The sequence below is a fragment of the Penicillium diatomitis genome, assembly GCF_028827545.1.
Source record: "Penicillium diatomitis strain IBT 30728 chromosome Unknown utg000006l_segment0_segment0, whole genome shotgun sequence".
In the NCBI taxonomy this organism is placed as follows: Eukaryota; Fungi; Ascomycota; class Eurotiomycetes; order Eurotiales; family Aspergillaceae; genus Penicillium; species Penicillium diatomitis.
Genome location: NW_026623178.1, coordinates 807624 through 829576, shown reverse-complemented (window position 1 = coordinate 829576; position 21953 = coordinate 807624). Strand labels below are relative to the sequence as shown.

The 21953-nt window shown below is 50.9% G+C and overlaps 9 protein-coding genes across 9 annotated transcripts; 7 read left to right on the top strand and 2 right to left on the bottom strand.

Annotated features, from left to right (window-relative positions):
• Positions 1–457: 457 nt before the first annotated feature.
• Positions 458–1314, top strand: N7539_005928 (cytochrome c oxidase assembly protein; the record flags this gene model as incomplete). Its single annotated transcript, XM_056935530.1, has 4 exons — positions 458–588; positions 625–721; positions 792–1232; positions 1255–1314. 4 exons carry the CDS (start codon positions 458–460, stop codon positions 1312–1314), a joined length of 729 nt encoding a protein of 242 aa, XP_056789402.1.
• A 719-nt stretch (positions 1315–2033) lies between these two features.
• Positions 2034–3401, top strand: N7539_005927 (replication factor C subunit 5; the record flags this gene model as incomplete). The annotated part of the gene is made up of 6 exons (XM_056935529.1): positions 2034–2120; positions 2182–2804; positions 2874–3042; positions 3100–3198; positions 3260–3315; positions 3374–3401. 6 exons carry the CDS (start codon positions 2034–2036, stop codon positions 3399–3401), a joined length of 1062 nt encoding a protein of 353 aa, XP_056789401.1.
• A 1317-nt stretch (positions 3402–4718) lies between these two features.
• On the bottom strand, positions 4719–5216 carry N7539_005926 (mitochondrial 54S ribosomal protein uL16m; the record flags this gene model as incomplete). Its single annotated transcript, XM_056935528.1, has 2 exons — positions 4719–4891; positions 4955–5216. The coding sequence occupies 2 exons, from the start codon at positions 5214–5216 to the stop codon at positions 4719–4721; spliced, it is 435 nt and encodes a 144-aa protein (XP_056789400.1).
• Positions 5217–5848: 632 nt separating this feature from the next.
• On the top strand, positions 5849–9314 carry N7539_005925 (replication factor C subunit 1; the record flags this gene model as incomplete). The annotated part of the gene is made up of 5 exons (XM_056935527.1): positions 5849–5926; positions 6038–6062; positions 6111–6204; positions 6272–8607; positions 8707–9314. The coding sequence occupies 5 exons, from the start codon at positions 5849–5851 to the stop codon at positions 9312–9314; spliced, it is 3141 nt and encodes a 1046-aa protein (XP_056789399.1).
• A 1239-nt stretch (positions 9315–10553) lies between these two features.
• On the top strand, positions 10554–11006 carry N7539_005924 (uncharacterized protein; the record flags this gene model as incomplete). The annotated part of the gene is made up of 1 exon (XM_056935526.1): positions 10554–11006. The coding sequence occupies one exon, from the start codon at positions 10554–10556 to the stop codon at positions 11004–11006; it is 453 nt and encodes a 150-aa protein (XP_056789398.1).
• Positions 11007–11743: 737 nt separating this feature from the next.
• N7539_005923 (glycoside hydrolase family 28 protein) lies at positions 11744–13074 on the top strand (the record flags this gene model as incomplete). The annotated part of the gene is made up of 4 exons (XM_056935525.1): positions 11744–12004; positions 12069–12491; positions 12550–12679; positions 12746–13074. 4 exons carry the CDS (start codon positions 11744–11746, stop codon positions 13072–13074), a joined length of 1143 nt encoding a protein of 380 aa, XP_056789397.1.
• Positions 13075–14384: 1310 nt separating this feature from the next.
• N7539_005922 (Sin1 family protein) lies at positions 14385–17080 on the top strand (the record flags this gene model as incomplete). Its single annotated transcript, XM_056935524.1, has 3 exons — positions 14385–14391; positions 14517–14928; positions 15007–17080. The coding sequence occupies 3 exons, from the start codon at positions 14385–14387 to the stop codon at positions 17078–17080; spliced, it is 2493 nt and encodes an 830-aa protein (XP_056789396.1).
• A 692-nt stretch (positions 17081–17772) lies between these two features.
• N7539_005921 (uncharacterized protein) lies at positions 17773–19137 on the top strand (the record flags this gene model as incomplete). Its single annotated transcript, XM_056935523.1, has 1 exon — positions 17773–19137. One exon carries the CDS (start codon positions 17773–17775, stop codon positions 19135–19137), a length of 1365 nt encoding a protein of 454 aa, XP_056789395.1.
• Positions 19138–20005: 868 nt separating this feature from the next.
• On the bottom strand, positions 20006–21387 carry N7539_005920 (legume-like lectin family protein; the record flags this gene model as incomplete). The annotated part of the gene is made up of 4 exons (XM_056935522.1): positions 20006–20894; positions 20975–21045; positions 21158–21181; positions 21286–21387. The coding sequence occupies 4 exons, from the start codon at positions 21385–21387 to the stop codon at positions 20006–20008; spliced, it is 1086 nt and encodes a 361-aa protein (XP_056789394.1).
• Positions 21388–21953: the final 566 nt, after the last annotated feature.

The following is a 21953-nucleotide window of genomic DNA, read 5'->3' as shown; positions in this document are numbered from 1 at the left end:
GTAAGCCGTGCCACACGCTTGCTCGGTACGCCGCCGCCGCTCGCTGGAACTGTGCAATAGATAATGTTGTGCCATGTTACTCCCAGATCATTTCTTTTAGTACTAGTCCGCTACTAATGCCTCGCCTTCATTCGCAATGTAATAGAGACATGGAATGCAGCAAGTAAGTACGATGCAGTGGTACTTGTGTACAATCTAGCAGCTACTCATCTGGTTCGAGTCTCCATACATTAGTGTAGCAGTTCTTGGAGATCGGACTTACGGAACGTTTGCGGGCTGGTGGCGTGCGAAGATCGGTCTTATCGATACGGACATATGCATCACGTGATATATATCATCGCATCTCAGTCCCGAAATTCAACAACCAAGCTCTTCTACAGGCGAGCTCACAAAGATGATTACGAGGACAATGTTTTCAAGGGGCAGATGCCCCCCTAAATCCATTTTTGTTCCATCCATGAGCGCACAGAGGAGTGTTTTGGCTGCGGAAAACCGCTTTTTCTCGAGGAGTGCCTTCCAACATCAACAGCATGCCTCTGCAGCGCCCTTTAATTCACCGCAATCTCAACATCGCAATACGTCAACCATGTGTGTTTACTTGCCATTGAAATATACGGATTGAAGTCACAAATTGACAACGAAGGAACCTAGGTATTACACTCTTAGTCTCATTCTCGGCACTGTTGCACTTGCTTATGGTTCAGTGCCGCTGTACAAAATGGTCCGTCTCCCGTGTCTTCCCGTCAGCACGTCACTCAAGGTTGAGAACACAAGCTGATATCTACCCACAGATCTGTACTCAAACCGGTTGGGGTGGTCAGCCTATTCTAACTCATCGCACTGGTGACGGCGATACGGCATCCCGTGTAACGCCAGTTACCGACTCTCGACGCCTCCGAATCACCTTCAACGGGTCCGTATCTGACGTGCTCCCTTGGAAGTTCACACCGCAACAACGAGAAGTCCGAGTGCTGCCTGGGGAGACAGCTCTCGCTTTTTACACTGCGACCAATAAGGGTCCTCAAGATATCATCGGAATCGCAACATACAGTGTGACACCAGGCCAGGTGGCTCCATATTTCAGCAAGATCCAGTGTTTCTGTTTTGAAGAGCAGAAGTTGAATGCCGGGGAATCGGTAGACATGCCTGTGTTCTTCTACATCGACCCCGATTTCGCGACGGATCCCAACATGAAGGGAATTGATACAATTACCTTATCGTATACTTTTTCAGTAAGTTTTCCTATCTCTCGAGGATGAGAGGCTCTACGCTGACTGCTTACAGAAGCGAAATATGACGACAATGGGGTTTTGAAACCTATTTCATCTTGATCGAGCCGCCTGCTTGGCTATTTGATCTCACTTCGCTGGCACCAGGTGCAAGTCATTGCTTGCGCTTTGACTGTTCAACTTTGGTTCCCAAGCTGAAACTCCTCACTCTTCAAGTCGCCTAGGCTTCTGCGAGCTTCGAAACTTGTCCCTGTATTATAAACCTCTGGAGTCTTATTGGGGTAAAGCTATTTACTGATTATTCGCTTCGGCCTGTCCTGTACATACCAAAAATTGGGTGGCCAAAAAGCAAGTTCCCAGCGTGAATGTTGGATCCCACCTGTCTATAGCCTGATTCAATTCGATACAAAATTGGGTTATCGCGAGATAATAAATCCTGCAGCCGTACCTGGTTGCCAATCAAGGACGATTCGCTAAGGCTATGGGGCCAATTCGGACAGGAGGGCAAGAGATCAACGGCTTAAAATCATCCATGGAGATTGCTCAATTTATACCCCAGAGTATTTCGACGCAACGAAGTAGAGCAGGCATTTGAATTGGCGACCTATAAGCCTTGGCCGGGGTGTCCCACAACTCGATGCGGCCGGCCTTGGGACACTTCCACATGCCCTGCATAGATAAAAAGATAGTGCACGGACCATCACTTAATTGAGCGCGTCTTCCCGACGCGTTCCTTCGGCCCTGAGGCTTCCAAAGATCTTCACACCGAGATACATACGCTGATACTACGCCATTTCCGAAATCATGGCTCTGCTTGTTGACAAACTCCGTCCAAGGACGCTCGATGCGCTCACATACCACCCAGAGCTATCGGATCGACTTCAATCACTGGTACGTGTTGACCATGTCCTCTTGCTCAGCACCATGCTCACCGCGCTTTTTCGAACGTTAGGCCCAAAGCGGCGATTTCCCACATCTTCTGGTCTACGGGCCCTCTGGTGCTGGGAAGAAGACGCGAATCATTGCGACACTCAAAGAATTGTTTGGTCCTGGAGTGGAGAAAATCAAAATTGATGCGCGTGTCTTCCAAACAACCAGCAATCGCAAGCTCGAATTCAACATCGTGTCGTCCGTCTATCATCTCGAGATCACACCCGCCGATGTTGGGAACTATGATCGCGTTGTGGTCCAGGAATTGCTGAAAGAAGTTGCCCAGACACAGCAGGTGGACCTATCAGCGAAACAACGCTTCAAGGTCGTCGTTATCAATGAAGCCGACCATCTCACACGCGATGCTCAAGCAGCACTCAGACGTACGATGGAAAAGTACAGTCCAAACTTGCGTTTGATTCTTCTAGCAAACAGCACCTCCAATATCATAGCGCCCATCCGTTCCCGTACCCTACTAGTTAGGGTGGCAGCTCCGAGTGAAAGCGACATTTGTTCAGCGCTACGAATTGCTGCGAGAAGGGAAGGGTGGACGGAGGCACCTGGCCTGAACAAGCGGATTGCAAAAGAAAGCGGGCGCAATTTGCGACGCGCTCTTCTTATGTTTGAGTCGATCTATGCGCAAAAGTGAGTCAATTGATGGTTCAATTCCAACCAGATACACTCAAACTCGCTCTAATGCCTCTTCACACACAGTGAGCAAGTTACAGACGGCACAGTAATTCCCCCACCAGACTGGGAGGCTCTCATCTCAGTGACAGCAGATGATATCGTACGGGAGCGAAGTCCTGCCCAGCTTTTGCAAGTGCGCGCACGACTTTATGACTTATTAACGCATTGTATCCCACCGACCACCATTTTGAAAGTGCGTACCATGATGGTCTTTGCTTCTTGTGAAGTTGGCTGACTTGACTTGTACTAGACGTTGACATTCATGCTCGTTGCGAAGGTTGACGATGTGCTCAAGCCAGATGTCATTAAATGGTCAGCCTTCTATGAGCATCGTATCAAGCTGGGCAGTGTAAGTGTGACCTCTGAAATCATGTTTCGATTATCAATGACTGATGGAATTGCTGGTACAGAAAGTTATTTTCCACCTAGAGGCCTTTGTAGCGAAGTTTATGCGCATTTACGAGAGGTCAGCTCCCTCTCCACACGACTAACTCCTGATTGGTACTGACATGATGTCGAAACAGCTGGACAATGGGAATGGACTTCGACTAGGCTCTCTCTCCAGATGAAGCCTGGCCTTCGACTTCAAAAATCTGTCGAATATTTGTCTTTTCGACTTTCCCTTGCCGCCTGGTATACATTGTCGGACTGTCTCTAGGTGACCTCGATTTCCCTTGAGTATTGACAGACTTGGCTGGCGCATCATGAAAATTTACCTTCACCACAGGCGGTGTTTCATTACTGATCACATTATACATCATTGTCGAGACCAGCCATATGCCTTCTCTAACTGCTTATGACTTTGTAGTATGCAACTATGCATGCATACTGATAGACTGTGGCTGCGTATTGGTTGAAAAGAGTAATTGCGACTGGATCGATTGAACCATCTGATCATGTGCAACATAGACCAGGAACGACCACATAAATGTTAGTATAACCATCGCTTGAGGTTGCGTCAGTACACAATTACTCCCCAGCGGGGCGCTTGTAGATTGTTAAGGCCACCTGCAAGCCTGCTCCCGCGAATGATAGAGTTACGTCATAAAGTGATAAGACCGGACTACATAAAGTCGCCGACTGCAGACCAGACCTCGTTGGACAGATCAATACAACTCTTTCCGCGAAGACAGACTTTCAAACTCAACTTTTCTTTCTCGGGACAGATCTTCAATATCTTGATACGCACTTCACCTCCAATATGTCTGATACTAGACTAGTCGATATGGAGCCCGGCGGCGAAAACACACAGTAAGGGGGTCGTCCACGGCAGAAAGCCTCTACGTCTTGATTCTTCTTTTCAATTGACACTCTGATACAGATATGAATCTATTCGTGAACACACCATACCTCCTGCGAAGCAATCCGGCCAGCTTGGTGGTAGGTTAACTCATCCAGGACCACTATCTTAAACGTCAGTGCAAGAAAGCTCAAACTTAGACGAAAAGCCGACCTGCCCCACTCGAAAAGTGAGATGAAGACCACTCTAGACTCAGCTACGAACAATGATTCGAACGTCGAAGACGCGAAATTGGCGGAGCAACTGGGGATGGGCGAAGCAGCTGCGAACACGCGTAAAGGTGAATTATTTCCGTATATCCTTTGATTGGCAACTCCGGACACGCCGAATGGGTAGCAATCTATGACGCGCACGATAACTCGAAGGAAAAAATGACAAGTGTATAATGCTGACATATAATGTACAGAACAAGGGGGCTTTGGTACCCTAGTTGATGCGGATGCTGCGAAAAGCAGGAGAGAGCAGGGTTACGGGCCTGGCTCTGGGGTCGGAGCGTAGCTTGGGCTCGAAAGAATCGCGCCCGAAGGAAGTTGACAGGCCATAATGCGAAAGCAAAAGGCGTAACAAGATCATTGAGGGGCGTCAGGGCTCGAGGACGTGGTCTTGGGAGGATTCTCAAGGCTTTCAGTGCCGAGCGGTGGATTTCGGCGGGCTCGTTTGAGAGTTTCAAGCGTGACGCCGTTGCCGAGCTTTGTAATTCCAACAACGGGCGGATCATCCTTCTTCACGAACTCCCAGAGGCCTGGTGAATTTATCTACTTAGTATGAATCGTTTGAGACAACAACCCCAGGGTTAGTGACGTACCTGGCAGCTTGTGACCAGCCAACCTAAAAGCCTCCCGAGCGACCTTCTCGTGCAGGTCACCCTTCAACTCAAAGACGACTCGACTGACGGGCAGGCGGACGGTCCAGTAGTCAAATTTACCTTTACCCTTACCCATACGCTGCTCATTTCCCTTGGTGTAGACGCCAATGTTGGCGCTAACCCGCTTGTACAGCTTGTAGTTCATGCCCCTTAGCCGCCTCTTAATCGTCTCTTCAGCAATTTTCAGAGCTGAGGCTGGCATTCGGCGGTCATGATCCTTCATACGAAGGCCAAAGTCTCCCCACACCACCGTCGTTCCTCGGGTTGACCCTCCTGTGGCAACGTGTGGCCGACCTTTGGGAGACTTCGATCGTTCGGCAAATTTAGGTGTGAGCCAGTCAAGAGCAGGCGATGTAGTAGAGAAGCATCTTGTAGCAAAAAGTGAGGTGTTTGGTGTCGACAGATCTGTTTCCCCGAATGTCAATTGAAAGGCTTTTCCACAAAATTCGTGGCCCGGGGATTACCGGGGATTCGTACAGATTTGTCGGGCGCAGCCAAGTAAGGGCCGCGATGATAACAAAGTGTTAAAATTCATCTTGATTGTAATGGGTGGTTCTGAGTCGAACAGCCCGCAGCTTCGCGATGCTTTCCGCAGGGCTACGGCACTTTTCGATGCTCGAGTTCCCTTAAAGGCGCTAGTCTAGATTTGGTCTTAAGATGCGGCACGTGCTCAGCGTGTTCCTTAGTCATCAATCACGTCCACCGTCCGTGTCGAGCGCGTCACTTATCGTAGCCTGTACGAGCCGGAGAAGCATTTTTGAGCTTTAATTGTCAGTATTTGAAATTCAGACTTGCCAGTCAGTGCTTCAGAGCCGGCTCGCATCTGTGCAAAACATGCCAGCCGATATACGAAATTTTTTTGGTGGTAAACCTGCTCAAACGTCAACAAGCGCCGCAAAGCCCGCGAAAGAGGTAAGTTCAGGGACACCCAACAATACACATGCGACATGCAATGAGAAGCAATTGTGTCCTGCGAAACAGCGAATAGACTAACTGAGGTTTACTGATTATGTACTTTACCAGGATCCACAGAGCGTCCGCAAACGACGTAGGTCACTCAAGATTGCCCTTTGCGCCCCGTACTAAAGTCCGGCAGGTAGTAGAAAGGTCGTCGATGAAAGTGATGAAGAGGAGGAGGTGCAAGTACCAGCGAGCAAGCTAACCACAGACCAAAAGCCATCGCGTCAATCGTGAGTCTCATTCTCCCGTGGACTAATGGTGTCGTTCATAAGGTCCTGATCATCTTTTCTCCCAAAGCAGGAAGAAAGAGGAACCCAAGGGCGAGCCCACAACCAGCTCCGATTACTTTGCTTCTTCGAAAAAGCGAGGCTTCTCATCCAAACCCGGCGTCGAAGTTGAAGCCGACGTTGCTCCCGCCAAAGCTACGAGGACCACGCCACGCCAGTCGGTCAAGAAGACGACCCAGGTTGTTGACGACGAGGGCCTCGGCGCGGACGACATCTTTGCTGGAAACTATAGCAAGCAAAAGGAAGACGATTATGTGCCGGCGGACAGTGATGATGACAACGATTTCGAGGTGCTCGAAGTGAAACCAGCTACTGCGTCTTCCAGGAGAACACGAGCGAAGCCATCGCTTTTGGAGGAGGAGGGTGAGGATGACGATGTTGTGATGGAAGATCTTCCCAAGGCTGCTCCTGAAACAGCACGGGCATCAAGGAAACGCAAATCCGAGGCGGTCATTGATCAGGATGAAGATGATAATCCTCCAGCGACGAAGAAGAAGCCCGTGACCCGGGCCAAACCATCCGCTTCGCCAGCTGCCAAGAAAGCTAAGTCATCACCAAAGAAGAAAGATGCTGAATCAGAGAACCCCGAGATCCAAAAGATTTTCGACAGCATTCCGACCGTCAGACCTCCATCCCCACCTCCAGACAGCGGAGAACCGAAAAAATGGCAGTACGGTGCGCAGCGCTCTCGAACCCCTCCGACTGCTGGAACGAAGGATATTCCCGTGGGCGCCGAGAATTGTCTGGCTGGGCTCTCCTTCGTTTTTACTGGAATTCTCGATACCCTGGGGAGAGAAGAAGGCCAGGAATTGGTGAAGAAATACGGAGGGAAAATCACCACCGCGCCTAGTTCCAAGACCAGCTACGTTGTCCTCGGAGGTGATGCCGGACCCAAGAAACTTCAGACAATCGCGAAGTTCAACCTCAAGACTATCAACGAAGATGGTCTTTTCGAGTTGATTCGTCGATTGCCCGCAAATGGCGGGTCTGGACAGGCCGCGGAGAAATTTGCTGCCAAGAAGAAAGCAGAGGAAGATAAAGTCAAGAAGATGGCTGCTGAGATTGATGCTGAAGAGAAGAGAAAGGAGGCCGAGAAGGCTAAGGTTCAATCCAAAGCAACGGCAAACGGAGTTAGTGCTCGTCCATCCCAAGTACCCGTTGTGGACGATCAGCTATGGACGACCAAGTATGCGCCTACGTCTATTGGCATGATATGCGGCAACAAGACTGCAGTGGAAAAACTGCAAAGCTGGCTGAGGAATTGGCATCAAAGCGCCAAGTCGAATTTCAAAAAGGCAGGAAAGGACGGCTCGGGTGTGTACCGCGCCGTAATGATTCACGGGCCGCCAGGAATTGGCAAGACAACAGCTGCTCACCTGGTCGCAAAATTGGAAGGTTACGACATCGTCGAAACTAATGCAAGCGACACGAGAAGCAAAAAGCTTGTCGAGACAGGCACATTGGGCGTCCTTGACACGACCTCGTTGCAAGGGTACTTTGCGGGAGAGGGAAAGAAGGTCCAAAGTGAGAAGCGCAATCTGGTCCTCATCATGGATGAGGTCGATGGAATGTCAGCTGGTGACCGAGGAGGTGTTGGTGCAGTCGCAGCCATCGTTAAAAAGACTAATATTCCAATTATGCTCATTTGCAATGAGCGAAGATTGCCCAAAATGAAGCCTTTCGATCACATTACCTTCGACATCCCTTTCAGACGTCCGACTCCAGACCAGATTCGCGCGCGACTGTCAACAATTTGTTTCCGTGAGAAGATGAAGATCCCCCAGCCAGTTCTGGAAGCTCTGATTGAGGGTTCGCACGCAGACATTCGACAAATTATCAACATGCTCTCTGCAGTCAAAGTGGACCAATCTCTGTTGGATGAGAGTTCTACGATTGACTTTGACAAGGGAAGACAAATGGCTAAAGCGTGGGAGAAGCACATTATTTTGAAGCCTTGGGATATTACCAGCAAGATTCTCAGTGCACAAATGTTTGCACCAAGCTCAACTTCGACCCTGAATGACAAGACCGAGCTCTATTTCAACGACCATGAGTTCAGCTATTTGATGCTTCAGGAGAACTACCTGCGCACGAAACCTTCCCTCTCCGCCAGATTTGAAGATCCGAAGGAGAAAAATCTCAAAGAACTTGAGCTTTTCGACAAGGCAGCCTCGAGTATTAGCGATGGCGATCTGGTGGATCGTATGATCCATGGAACACAGCAACAATGGAGTTTGATGCCGACCCACGCGATATTCAGCTTTGTCCGCCCGGCCAGCTTCGCATATGGCAATATGCGAGAGCGCCCACAATTCACCACTTGGCTTGGCCAAAATAGTAAGCAAGGTAAGGGTCGGAATATTGTCTCACTGATGCCGCACACAAAAGTAAGCGTGTTATTCTTCGGCCACCATCACTGACTCCTTTTCTGCTCTATCATTATAGGCAAGTTGTCACGCTTTGTCAAGGAAATCCAGGGTCATATGCGCCTTCGGACCTCAGGCAATCGAGACGAGATTCGCCAGCAGTACATGCCCATGCTCTGGGACAAGTCAGTCAAGCGTCTACAGGACGAAGGTAAAGAATGTGTGGATGAAGTCATTGACTTCATGGATGCGTACTTCCTCACACGTGACGACTTCGACGCGATGGTTGAGCTCGGACTTGGCCCAATGGACCAATCCAATGTCAAGCTTGACACACAAACCAAGGCGACTTTCACACGGCTCTACAACTCGCGCTCCCACCCACTCCCGTTCATGAAAGCCAGCAATGTCGTCGCGCCGAAGAAAGAGTCCAAGGAGAAACCTGATGTGGAAGATGTCGTTGAAGAATCAGATGAAGAAGATGTCGTTGACGAGGTCAAAGATGAGGAAGAGGATGAACTGGACCTCAAGAAAGACAAATATGTCAGTTTGCCGAAGAAGAAGGCTGCATCGGCGAAAGGGAAAAAGGGCAAGAAAGCCGCGACTGCAGATACCGACGACTTCGTTGACGACAGTGAAGAGAAGCCCAAAAAGGGCCGCAAGACGAAGGTTAAGGCTAAGGCCTGAGCGTATTTATTGCATTGCCAGCATCCGCCTGTGCGCTGTTATGCACATTCTTTTCTCGAGAGCCACCAGAAGGATGCATTTGCCATGTCGGGGAAATACGTGCTCTCCAGTGGTACATTCTTCAACTCTTTGCATCGACATCCTGCAGATGACCACACAGTGTGTTTTGAACTTGGCACATTTTCCAATTCGCGGTCTGATTGAATCAGCATGCCTTAATTTCGACCAAATACAGGCAATCCGCCAGAGAACGACAAGGTCGTCTGATGTATCATATAAGAGTGTTTTGTGTGCGAACAGGACCAGGAAATTGTTGTTTAGTGCATCGATGCATCCATTGTATTTCCAAGCACTTGAATTTCCAGCCAAAACACTGTCCATCTCTATAAAATGACACGATTGCAAACTAGACAGCGTCGTGTAGGGGCCCTGTCGCTCATCCTAAACGCTTCTTCATTGCACTCACTGCGATGACGAAGCACCCGGCTTTCTTGAGCAGATCCACGATGACCGCCGCCCTCGCGCTTTAACCTCAAATGAGCGGTTGTAGATTGCGAAGAGGCATTCTTTTATGGCTGATCAAGTCAACCTCGTTGCTGAAGGGTGGCACCTAGATTAGCTTCAGACTTATTGTACAACTGGAATTCAACTGTCATACAACGATGTCATTGATGTATCGCGAGAGGCCTAGGGACCTCCGACCTACCGGTTAGGGTTGTAAGGAAGGCATGAGGCTCGTTTTCCAATTTCCAGTCGTATTCTAGACGGGAAGTTGGTGCCAAGATGCTTCGAAGAAGAGAATCATGCGCCTTTGGGACCTGTGGCAAGTCAAGTGACCAGGGCTGGGCATGCACCTACCTAAGATCTACCTAATTGCTGTGCCTTGGTCGACGGTTCATCAATTAAGTAGAACCTACCCGCGAAGCAGTGAGGATGGAAGTTTCATTTAGCGTGTTCGACATCATCACGATACAAGCTTTATCTGTTTCGAAGCGTCGGAGGCTTATCATGATGTTTAATTTAACTTCCTTCTACGACGTCAGCAATGAGCGTCAACTGATATTGGTGGAGACGTCGGAAAGGTATGTCAAGTCTAGGTGCATTCACGACGTCTGAATGCGCTTCTTATCTGGTTCTGCTGGCCATCCATCCACGTTCCAAGAGCAAGATAGCAACACAAGTGGAGATGCATCGAAATAATTTCCGTTGTCAACTTCTTACCTGGTAGGTGTCTGGCAAATGTTCCCTGATGGCTCGTTTGATGGCGGCGCCTCGCTTCAAATCAGTCACGCGGTTCCCAGTGGCGATCTCGCAGAGAGGACAAATCAGTTTCCGGGTCCGCATCTTTCCAAATATGATCATCGTGTGTCCAGACCAACGTACTCTATTGGAGGTGGACAGTCAACTGGCACTGGCGCTTTTCGCCCGCTCCAGGCATGGCGGCACATTGATGACTCTCCGCTTGTCTCGCTTTCAAACAGCCACCCCCTGGCAGACGTTGACTCGCGACGTGTTTGGCGTGAGCCTCGGGCCAGACGGGCCTCGCCGGTGGATGTCAAGTCTCGACTGTGGACATTAAGCAGCCTTGGCAGGAGGTTGGTTAATCGAGCTTATCTCCAAAACGAGTTTAGCGAGGACCACATCGTGAAGATTCTCGAGGGAAATTCCACCAATGGCCCAGATTGGGCTTAATACTGCACGGTTTCACTTTGCATCTCAGTGAACAACAAAGAGACCGAGAGCTGGCCGTCAACAATGCCCCTCCCCCACCCCAACCTTTCTCGGCGATGCCACTCTAGCCACCCGCTCTCTTCAGAAGAGCTACTTGGGAGTCCTACAGAGTTCTCTAGCCCTCCAACAAGGCTCTGAAGCAGAAGGTCGGAATGCCGAGCGTCTCCAAAAACGCAAACCGATACGCATCACAGGCGCTGGAATGAGCCTCGCGCATTACTGCCATGATTGTTTATTGAGGAGACTCCGCGTGAGTCCGAAGCTGAGACGGCGACGGAATATCTTACCCCGTGACAGACGGATGGACGAGATGGAGGATCCTATCCTCGTCTGACTAGCCCGTGGGTCAATCGGCCAGAGTCCCACTCGAAATTAAGCAATTTGGCCCGAACGACTTTCTGCAGAATCGAATCCCAAGAGTGCCGGCTGGTCTGGGCTTGTTCGTCGGCCTCTTTTTGTGGCCAGGTGCTGTATAGCCACCTCGTGAGAGTCGTATCTACATTGAGTATGAGGCCCGTCCAGGAGTATAAAACAAGGATGTTTCCCTCCTCGACGGATCGTACACTCCCCCCGTTCGTTCATTCATTTGTTGATCAAATATATTCATTCATTCTTCATTTTCTTTTCTCACTTCCAATTTTCTATAATCTACCCATTCATTCACTATTCTCGTACACACTCGGTGCCGATTCTCCATCATGGTTTTCAGCCTCAAACTCTGCCTTGTGGGCCTGGCCAGCGCTGCCGCCGTTCAAGCCATTCCCAACACTATGCCGGAGCTCGATGTGATTGCCACTTCCTCCCTGGAGGAGCGAGCCTCTTCTTGCACCTTCTCCGGTGCCAGCGGTGCCGCGGCAGCCATCAAGGCCAAGAATACCTGTTCGACGATTGTTTTGTCGTCAGTGGCTGTTCCCGCTGGAACTACTCTTGATTTGACCGGCCTGAGACAGGGAACCACGGTATGTGCAGTTCGAGTGTGATACGAAAAAGGGCCCTGGGCCGGTTGCTAAGCTGTGCACCTAGGTCATCTTCGAGGGCACCACCACCTTCGGCTACAAGGAATGGACTGGTCCCCTTGTCTCCATATCTGGAACCGACATCACCGTCACTGGTGCTTCTGGCTCCGTGCTCGATGGAGATGGTGCACGCTGGTGGGACACCAAGGGATCCAACGGTGGCAAGAAGAAGCCCAAGTTCTTCGCTGCCCACAACCTGATCAACTCCAAGATTCAGGGTCTCACCATCAAGAACTCGCCCGTGCAGGTCTTCAGCATCAATGGCGCGCAGGCTCTGCATCTCGATAACATCACTGTCGACAATGCCGATGGTGACTCTAAAGGTGGCCACAACACTGATGCCTTTGACGTCGGTTCCAGCACTGGTGTCTACATCACCAACCCCATCGTCCACAACCAGGATGACTGCCTGGCGGTCAACTCTGGCACGGTATGAATTTTTGAACACCAGGGACGTTCCCTAAGTAGAGCACTGACAACGATACCAGGACATCCACTTCACCGGAGCCCAGTGCGTTGGTGGTCACGGTATCTCCATTGGCTCTGTCGGTGGCCGCTCTGACAACATCGTCTCCAAGGTCACTGTTCAGGGATGTACCATCAAGGACTCTGAGAACGGTACGCTTTGGGAACAATACACTTCGATCGTTCCATCACTCGAAAGCTGACTTTGATTGATGACAGGTGTTCGCATCAAGACCGTCTACGGCGCAACCGGTGCGGTCAAGGACGTCACCTACCAGGACATCACCCTGTCCAACATTAGCAAGTATGGCATTGTCGTTGAGCAGGATTACGAGAATGGCAGCCCTACCGGCAAGCCCACTGCTGGCGTTCCCATCACCGGTCTGACCCTGAACAACGTAAAGGGCTCTGTGAGCAGCAAAGCCACCAACATCTACGTTCTCTGTGCTTCGGGCGCTTGTTCCGGTTGGAATTGGAGTGGGGTGAGCGTGACTGGTGGAAAGACCAGCGCCAAGTGTCTCAACGTCCCCGGCAGCGCCAAGTGCTAGATATCATGTCCAGGCCTGGTAGGACTTGTGGATGGGCTCGAGACTTGACGGTCTTAGGGCCTCGTTCCAGGTCGTCATTGCAGCCAAGCCAGCCTCCTTGACGGAGCTGCTTGGCAGGGTTATCTTTCTTTTTCTACCTACGTAATTGTTAATTCAAACTAAGAAAATAAAATAAAAAGCGTGCCTTCTGGTACACATGTCGACGCGATCATATTCGGAGCCCACCATGCAGTCTTTCGGCATTGTTCATCAGGTAATGGAAAGTACCTGACAACGAGCTCAAGACTCCTTAGGATTCCAATCAATGTAACCCAGCTTGTCCCAAACTTCACCTTCCATACATGGAAGGAACAGGCTGGAAGTCGCGGCTACATAAGTGCACCTCGAATAGCTTCCCTCCGTAGTCAGTCAAAATAGAATTCCATCAGAGGTGAACTCGTCTTAAAGAGGGCAGAGAAGTACTGGATCTTCCAATACATCAATAGAAGGAATGCATGAAATGGCTCCAGTCCTCCCATAAACTAACTACCTATGTGCACAGGGCATCTGCTCGGTAAAGTAAGGTTACTTATGAGATTGGCTGTGAAGGTGTTTTGCAATGATTTTCTCGAAGCCTTACCTACCGTACTCCTAGGCACTGAGATACTTATTAATAAATCGGATTCAGGGTATGCGTAACGATGAAGAGTGTTGACTACTGGTAGAGTCACATGCTGTAAAAGAGACAGTACAGATGCATTGGCTCCACTTAAATAAATGTACACGACTGATCATAGCCTCCGTAGAAACGACGAATATGGATAATTTAGTTGTCAGTTGGAGTTGTGTATAGTTTGAAGCCTGCATGAGCAGCAGAAGGGGCGGTGCGGGCGGGGAACTTGGCAATGATCTGCGGAGAGAGGATGGCCGACTAACAATCATCCTGTCGTATCGTCCCTCAGCCCTCCGTGTCAAGCCCCAGATTGGCTTCGTCTATGGTCTTTGCGAGTCAACCCAGCACGTCTTTACTTCCATTCTCCCCCCCCAGGCTGGTCCTGCACTCTCATATATCCTCTCCTTATTCAACGTTTCCTCAAACGAAGCAACTCACCCCCTCCCACCCCCCCCCGTTTACGACTCGAGATCGTCTCCCCGCGCACCGTGTCGAGCTGGCCCAGGCCTCGACCTCGTCGACCTTGAGGCACGACCCTCGCACGCTCTCCAGTGATAGAGTCGGTGTTTGCCTGACTGCCTGCCAGCGTGGGCCCTCTTTCCCTGTGAGAAGCCGCTTGCTGTCTCCAAGGTGAGCGCGAGCATGTCTCTCCTCCACAATGAAGAGTGAGTTTCGAGGGACATCTGTTTACAGCGGTTGCCCCGCCCACTGCCGGACACTAGAAGACTGACCATATACTGCAGCTTCACGATCTGGCAATTACGCTCAACCTATCTCTCCACGATAAAAGATGGGATCGGTGATCGCTTGATCAACGTGAATAATTCCATTTTGAATACCCCGGGATTCCGCGCCGCGGGCTGGTCCACCGCGTCGTCGACGAATCATCTCGTGAAGCGCACGCACTCTCCTCCGATCCCGACCACCGCCGCCGTCTCCTCGGAGTACTATCGCTTGGCAGTACGTGACGCCAATGCTGCGAGAAACGAGCTCCAGGGTCTGGGGCTCGAGGACGGGGACGACGAGGAAGGTGGCTTGGTGACTGGAAAGAACAATGTAGACGTTATCGCGCGACGCCATCCCGGACGAACAGGGAAGAAAAAGAGCAAACGAGAAAGACAACAAGAGCAATCGCGCCCGGCTGAGGTGGACGATGAAGACAGCAGTGACCTCAGTGACGAAAGCGACGATGATGTATCAAGGTAGGTTGTGAAAGATGGATAGAATTGCCCCCGATACGAAGATATGTGGAGAGTGATTTGATTGCTAATGATTTGCAGTGCCGTCGACCAGATCAAGTTCTCTCGAATGCCCGTACGCCGCGATCGCGCCGGCTCTTCGCCCATTCGTTCAGCGGAACGACGCGAACGGCCCGAGGTCATGATCACATCGCCGTCGACACATAGCCTTACGGGCCATTATCGAACGGGGTCCTTGGGGACGACCGTTTCAAACAAAGAGCGAAGACCGCGGCGTGATACAACTACAAGCAGTGATATGTCTACGGATAATGAGGTTGAGGCTCCTGGGTTTAGGCCTCCCCAAGTGCAGTTTTCCAAGACGGATCAGCTGGTAGATCGTCCGCGCAGACGCAGGGAACGTACAGGCAGCCGAGGAGCCGACAGTATCATGCTTGAAGATCTACATGAGCAGACGGAGGACTCGGGTGCGGAATCGGTCGATTCCGCAATGTCATCTGACTTTGATGCCACTGCCGGCTCTGGTTCGCTTCTGTTGACCGGTGTCGGCATGACAGGTCCTCTGAATTCATCGTCTCCCATGGCACTGATGCAAAAGCTTCCCAGCACGACGGGGCCGAGTGCAAGTGCTTCGCCGCGCAAGCCCAAGGCTGCACCCGCCAATTTGCAAGAAGACCTTCCACCGGCACGACCGATCAGTACACTCCAACCCGTCAGCTTGTTGACCTCGCAGCTCAAGTCTCGCAAACGGGCACCAAGTAACCCTGTGGAGAAATTCATGGTCCTCTCTGGGAAAGGGTTGGACGATCCATTGTTCTTGAAGATCTATCTGCCATTCTCGTCGGAGCCAGATGAGCCTATGGATCTGCCGGTCAGTCGCGAATCCAAGCTTAGCCTACATCCGGCCCCAATCACAGTGGCAGAGACGATTGGTCTAGCACTGTGGAAATATGCTGAAGACTCGCGGGAACCGGCCATCACCCGCACCAAGCTGACGGTGAATCGATGGGCACTGCGCATGGTTGACGATGGAGAGGTCGAGTATGATTTCCCTGCTCTGGGACGCAATCTTCCTGTGACAGACTTTACATCAAACAACAACCAGGCTATCAAGGCACGAGGGCGGTCTCGAGGCAAGACATACGATGAATTTGCCTTGGTCGAGGCGTCTAATGCAGAATTTGAGGAGAACGAGCGACTGTTCCCTCAGTACAGCCATGTGGTCGAGGGCGAAGATGGTGACGAAGCTGCAAGTCAGCCCGCAAGTCTGCCTGCTGCGGGAGCTCCTCCGGGCCAAACGGTCATGATGAAACGGATAATGGGTCGCATCAATCCCATATTGGGTCAACCATTCTCGTCTGCTCTCAATGATAGCTCGCTGACCCCGGCGGATCGGCCTGCCGTACCAACGTCGCACGCGACTCCTCGATTGGGCGTTTCTAAGACGCTAAAGATTCGGTTCGTCAATCGTGAAGCCTCCGCCCACGTCATGACCTACAACACATCTTCTGACAGCTATATTGCCGAGATCTTGGATTCGGTGTGTAAGCGGTGGGGTCTTGACAAGGGCAATTATCTGTTGAAGGTGATGGGGTCCAATACGATTGCGCCCTTGGACCGAACTGTGGAAGCCCTCGGAAATATTACCGAGCTGGACCTCGTTCGCCGTCGGTTTGGTGTTGGTCCTCTCGCCACGGGGGGTTCGCCAGGAAGTTCGTCTCCAAATGCTCCTCTTATGGTTGACAGTAGCAACGCGCCATCCGTCAAAAAGGGCAAGAAGACCCCTTTACCATCATCCTCTCAGAAACAAGATCTCATCGGCGGCTACTATCGGCGCTACCACGTTTTTCGCAAGCAATCCATGTCATTCACGGCTTCAAATCACTGCATTCTAACCTTTGACAACGACTACATGCATATCATGTCCGGCGACACGGGCAAGACCGCCTCAAATGCCAAGACGCGCTCGATCAGTTTCAATGAAGTTGTTGGCTCCAAAGTCAGCCATCGACATCCGAAGAGTTTCCGAGTTGTGGTTCTGCGAGGGAACGATGCTACAGAGCAGAAGCGCTATGATTTTGAGGCGCGAAACGCCCTCGAAGCGATTGAGATTGTGGACGAGATTAAGAAGAACATGCAGCAATATCGTACGTAATGTGCTATGCGTTGTATTGAATTCGATCATTGAATTGGCCCCTCGTGGTCTTGTAAAGGTGTAGCGAGGAGTTTCCGACTCGTGAGGTTATCTTATCCTCCTATCTTTAAGAAATGTCTTGTTCCAGTCCATAAGCTGCGTTCTTGGATAGCCGTCATACTCAATTACAATACCCTTTCAAGTCTGACCTGTGCATCATCTGAATGGACGTTCAATCACTCATGGCATGCTACCCTTAGAGCTTCGATTCCCCGATACGATATCACCTGCGAATCTCATACTAGTAGCGTCAACCTAGCCTTGAAATATACCCGCAGTATGCGACTGCCCAGTTCAACCCACCTTTTAGCCTGTCAGATAAGATTATCGATTAAGGTAGACCGCCGATAAGCGTAACCTTCCTTCTCCGACTAGCAACGGCAAGGTACCAAAGGTTATCGATAAGTAATCGATAAGTGTACCGAGGCTCCGTCAGCCCAAGCCATCGCCCCCAATCTAAGGAAGATAGACCGAGTACATTTTCAAGAGTCCATGTCTCCATTACCGGGTCCATCCTTTTTCACAGCGTGATCTCGACCTTGAAAGTCTGCTTGGTTTCTCTTGTTCCGAAACTAGAAGCTTTTGCTTAACACCCCTTATTGGAGCCGAATTGCATGTTCCCCACTCCAAATGAGCCAAGAATTCACGAGGCAATGAGTTCTCGCACAACAAACGGCGACGAGAACCCCTCCGGGCCTATTCCCTCAGACGAATATTCACACTTCAAGAGGAGTCATGGCCGATTCAGATTCAAGTCAAGCTCGTCGCGGGGCTTGAAGCGCCGCGATAAATCCGAAGAAGACGATCCTTTCCACACTTCTTCGGGTCATTCAAAACGTCATCGTACAAGATCAATGTCGCGCACTAGTGCGCGTTCTACTTCCTCGATGAAGGGGGCTTCTTCGACATTCGGCTTTGAACAAGAGAAAACTACGAGCACAACTGCGGATATCTCTGCGACTGCCGAGAACAATGGCGGTACGAGAGGACCAACATCCGACACATCACATACCGATGAGAAACCTCCAGAGCGAGACTCACCCTCTTATTCTCGTTCACCCGAACGTCACCATAAACACCGCCATCGACACAGTCACAGTCATCGAGATCGAGACCGAGACCGAGACCGAGTCCGAGACGACCGGCATCGCTCTCGAAGATCCAAACACAAATCATCCCCCGGGGACTCCCACCGAAAGCATACCAATGAACCCTTCCCCCAACGAGGGGCCCCGCTCTCCCCCAACGCCGCCTTCCGCGAATCCCTCTTCGACGCACTCGGCGACGACGAAGGTGCCGCATACTGGGAGACCGTCTACGGACAGCCAATCCACAACTACCCGATCCCCGAGATCCCGCGGGGTCCGGATGGAGAACTCGAACAAATGACCGATGAAGAGTACGCGGCGTATGTGCGGTCTCGAATGTGGGAGCGCACGCGGGAAGGAATGTTGGAAGAGCAGGAAAGGCTGCGAGAAGAGCGTCGGAGGGCGAAACACAGGGATCGTGGGGGTGACAAGGCGCGGGAACGAGATGCGTTCGAAAGGGCGATGGAGGAAAGTCTTCGACGGGGTGCGGAGAGGAAACGGAGGAAGAATTGGGAGGCTGTTTGGAAGGATTACGTGGCTCGATGGGAGGAGATTGCGAAAGTGGTTGAGAAAACAGCAGCGACAGCAGCAGCATCAGCATCAGCATCAGCATCGACTGATCCAACAGAATCAATAACAGAACAGCCGTCAAAAGACGTGCAACCCCCTCGACTACAAGATCTACTCTTCTGGCCCGTTGAGAGCGGCAAACGGCGTGACGTGAATCCAGACTCGGTTCGAGATTTTCTCCGCCACGCGCCCTCGGGAGATCTCCTGTCTTCATTGAAAGCAGAGCGAGTACGATGGCATCCCGATAAGATCCAGCATCGGTATAGTGTACTTGGACTGGACGACGACGTGATGAAGAGCGTCACCGAGGTGTTTCAAATCGTTGATCGAATGTGGAGCGAACAAAGAGGGCCAGCGTGAATGGAACTCCTTGTAAGGCGAAGCATCAAGTCGTTCATACACCTTGGCTTTTCATCTCTTCTTTGATCACCGCCTATACGAGCAAGAGGTTCGGATCAACAAGATCGTCCTCGGAACTGCAAGATCACACCACGTTTGACGCATCAACCGCATCCGTGTTTGGCTCTTTCCCCGTGTGGCATTTTGAAAAAAATAAAAATTAGAATAGTGTCCTTATTTATATAGATATGATACCCCCTTGACGTTTGACAGACTGAGATCGATCCTCAAATTTTCAATCTGCTCCTCGGCAGAAGAATAAATTGGCACCTCTGCTTGAATTTCATGTCGAGTCGCACTCGTAAATCGGACTCGACGCACCTGAAAAAGCAGCATTACTGTAGAAGAGGCTACAACCGAAAGCTGATACAAAGACATTTACACATAGTAATAGATCGAGTAATCATCGCTGAAATTCATTTCGAAAGAAAGACGGACAAGTCGTCGTCATAAATGTATAACAATCATGAGATAGAAAGACATTCAAAGGCTATGCAAGACTACTCGTTTGACTGGGCTGACCGTTGACAGTAGAGGGCGAGAGCGAGGACGAGGGCGAGGGCAAGGGCGGAGTGAATCACAAACAAGGGACAAGATTGGAGTGCCAGGGGCTGAAGAGGCTGGGAGAGCTGGAAAATAACAATTGATCACACATCGAGGCTAAGCCCATCATTCGACTTTTCCATCAAGTTCTACTTCTTTTTTTCAGGGATTCGTGGTGATTCACATAGACCATAGTCTTGAGGAGACGGGGTTTTAGCAAGCTTCCACGAACACGAATTTCAAATTGCGAGACGATTCAAGTAAGCACGCGAATGAACGTGCTCATCTAGAACCGTGAAGCGCGGACCTTGGTGCGATAGAATGTCCAGCCAAAGTACCCACCCACGCACACTCCGATGAAGAGGATGAACTTGACGAAGAACCATGACCAGCTGCCGGAATCGTGAGGAGTCGGGTAGCTGTTACCGCCAGAATTGCGGGACTTGGGGTCGGCCTTGCTGCCTCCAGGAGTGTGACGGTTGAGGGCATACAGATTCTCCGATTTGACGGAAATAATGTCGTGGTTGTCACTGAGCTCACCGGTCTCGGCAGAAAGACCGAGATAGGCGACAGAGGGAATGGCAATCTTGGTCTGCTCGGCGTTCAGATTGAAGCAATTGGTCCAGGTATCCTCCGTCTTGTACTGCAGGTCCAAAGACAAAGACTTGTCCTGGAAGTAAGTCAGGCGCAGCTTGGTGGGGACAGGTGCGTTGCGGAGGCCTCGAGCGGAACAACCAGCCAACTCATTGGCCTTGCCATCGTGCGCCTGATCATAGGTGGTCTCGCCGTCGCCCATCATGGCCATGACATACGGGAAGGAGACGCCGGGACGGTTGTTCTTGTACGTATCGATGAAGATCCCGAGACCCTCGAAGCGATCCGTTGAACCAAAGACCGGGCCTTGCGTGGCACGCTGCTTGGTCAGCCACAGTGCAAGGCCATCGCCATGGAGATTTCCATTGCCGTGAATTTCAAATTCCACTTCAATCTGGAGAGGACGAGATTGATTAGCTTGTGCCCTCAACTTTCGCATTTCTAATGCCAGCCTCTGAAGACGCAGCGGCCTGAATTGTGCTTTCTCTTCAGATCGTACCTCCCAATTGGTTGCCGTCAGGGGCACTCGAGAAAAGACCCAACCTTGCTGAGAGGGGCGGTCCGCGGTTAAGCGAACGTACCTAAATAGAGAAGAGACCGTTGATCAGGATCATATGTTTACAAGAACCTCGGTAATCGCCGATGGGAGTCAAATTCGTACTTATCGGCTCGAATAACAGTGTCTCCTCCGAAGTCGAACCAGCGGCTTTGGAAATCCGAGTCAAGGTAGGGCTATCCAGACAGTCAACAAACAGATCAAGCTTCCCCGCACTTTTCAAAACTGAAGCTTCGCGGAACGTCTGCGTCGGCGAGCTTCAAGAAGTGCGAATGGAGAAATTCATACCGGCGTGAGACTATGAGTTCGGAGCTAAAAGAAGGCACGCCAATGATTAGATTTGGCTTGGAAAATGATGTATACGCGCTAGAGGCTATAGGTGTATGTATGCGAGGGTACGTGGTGTTTTGACTTACCGGGATAGCTTTAATGTCGGGGTTGCTGCCACTGTAGGCATTGACAGGCACCGCAGACAGACCGGCCAGACACAGCAAAGATGAGATAATTGGGATATGCATATCGTGAAAAGTCGAGCCCAAGTCCGAGACAGCGCAACGAGAGAACAAGGGTTCAGCGTGGAGGGGCGGGGAAAGGCGGAGGAAAGTAACCAAGTGAATAGGCGAAAGAAGCTCGGTGTCGCCAGGACCCGGTGAGAAGTAAGGGTCGAAGAGGATTTGAAGAATCTCCCAGAGAGGTGGAGAAGGTTAGAGATGTGAACAGCGTGGAAAGAAGAGAGCGGCAGCCAAAACAGACACGGGAGGAATGAAAGAGGTGAGGAGCAACGGGCTTGAGGAATTGAGAGTATCAAATCAGAGGAAGAGAAAGAGAGGATGATGTCGTTTCGACAAGACGAGGGTCAGTAGTAGGTGACTAACTACTAGTGGTAGTGTCCTGGCAGTTGACTAAGGAAAGTCGTGTGTCTGGAGTTGGAAGTAAGTAGAGCATGTGTACACTTCGGCGATGCGCTGCCGGCCCTCAATTGTAAGGTGTCCACTTTGTCCACGGGAGCACGCGCCACAGATGCACCAGCCACGAGAAGGTCGGAGAGCGAGCACATGCACCAGCCACAGCTCTTCCTCCGCGG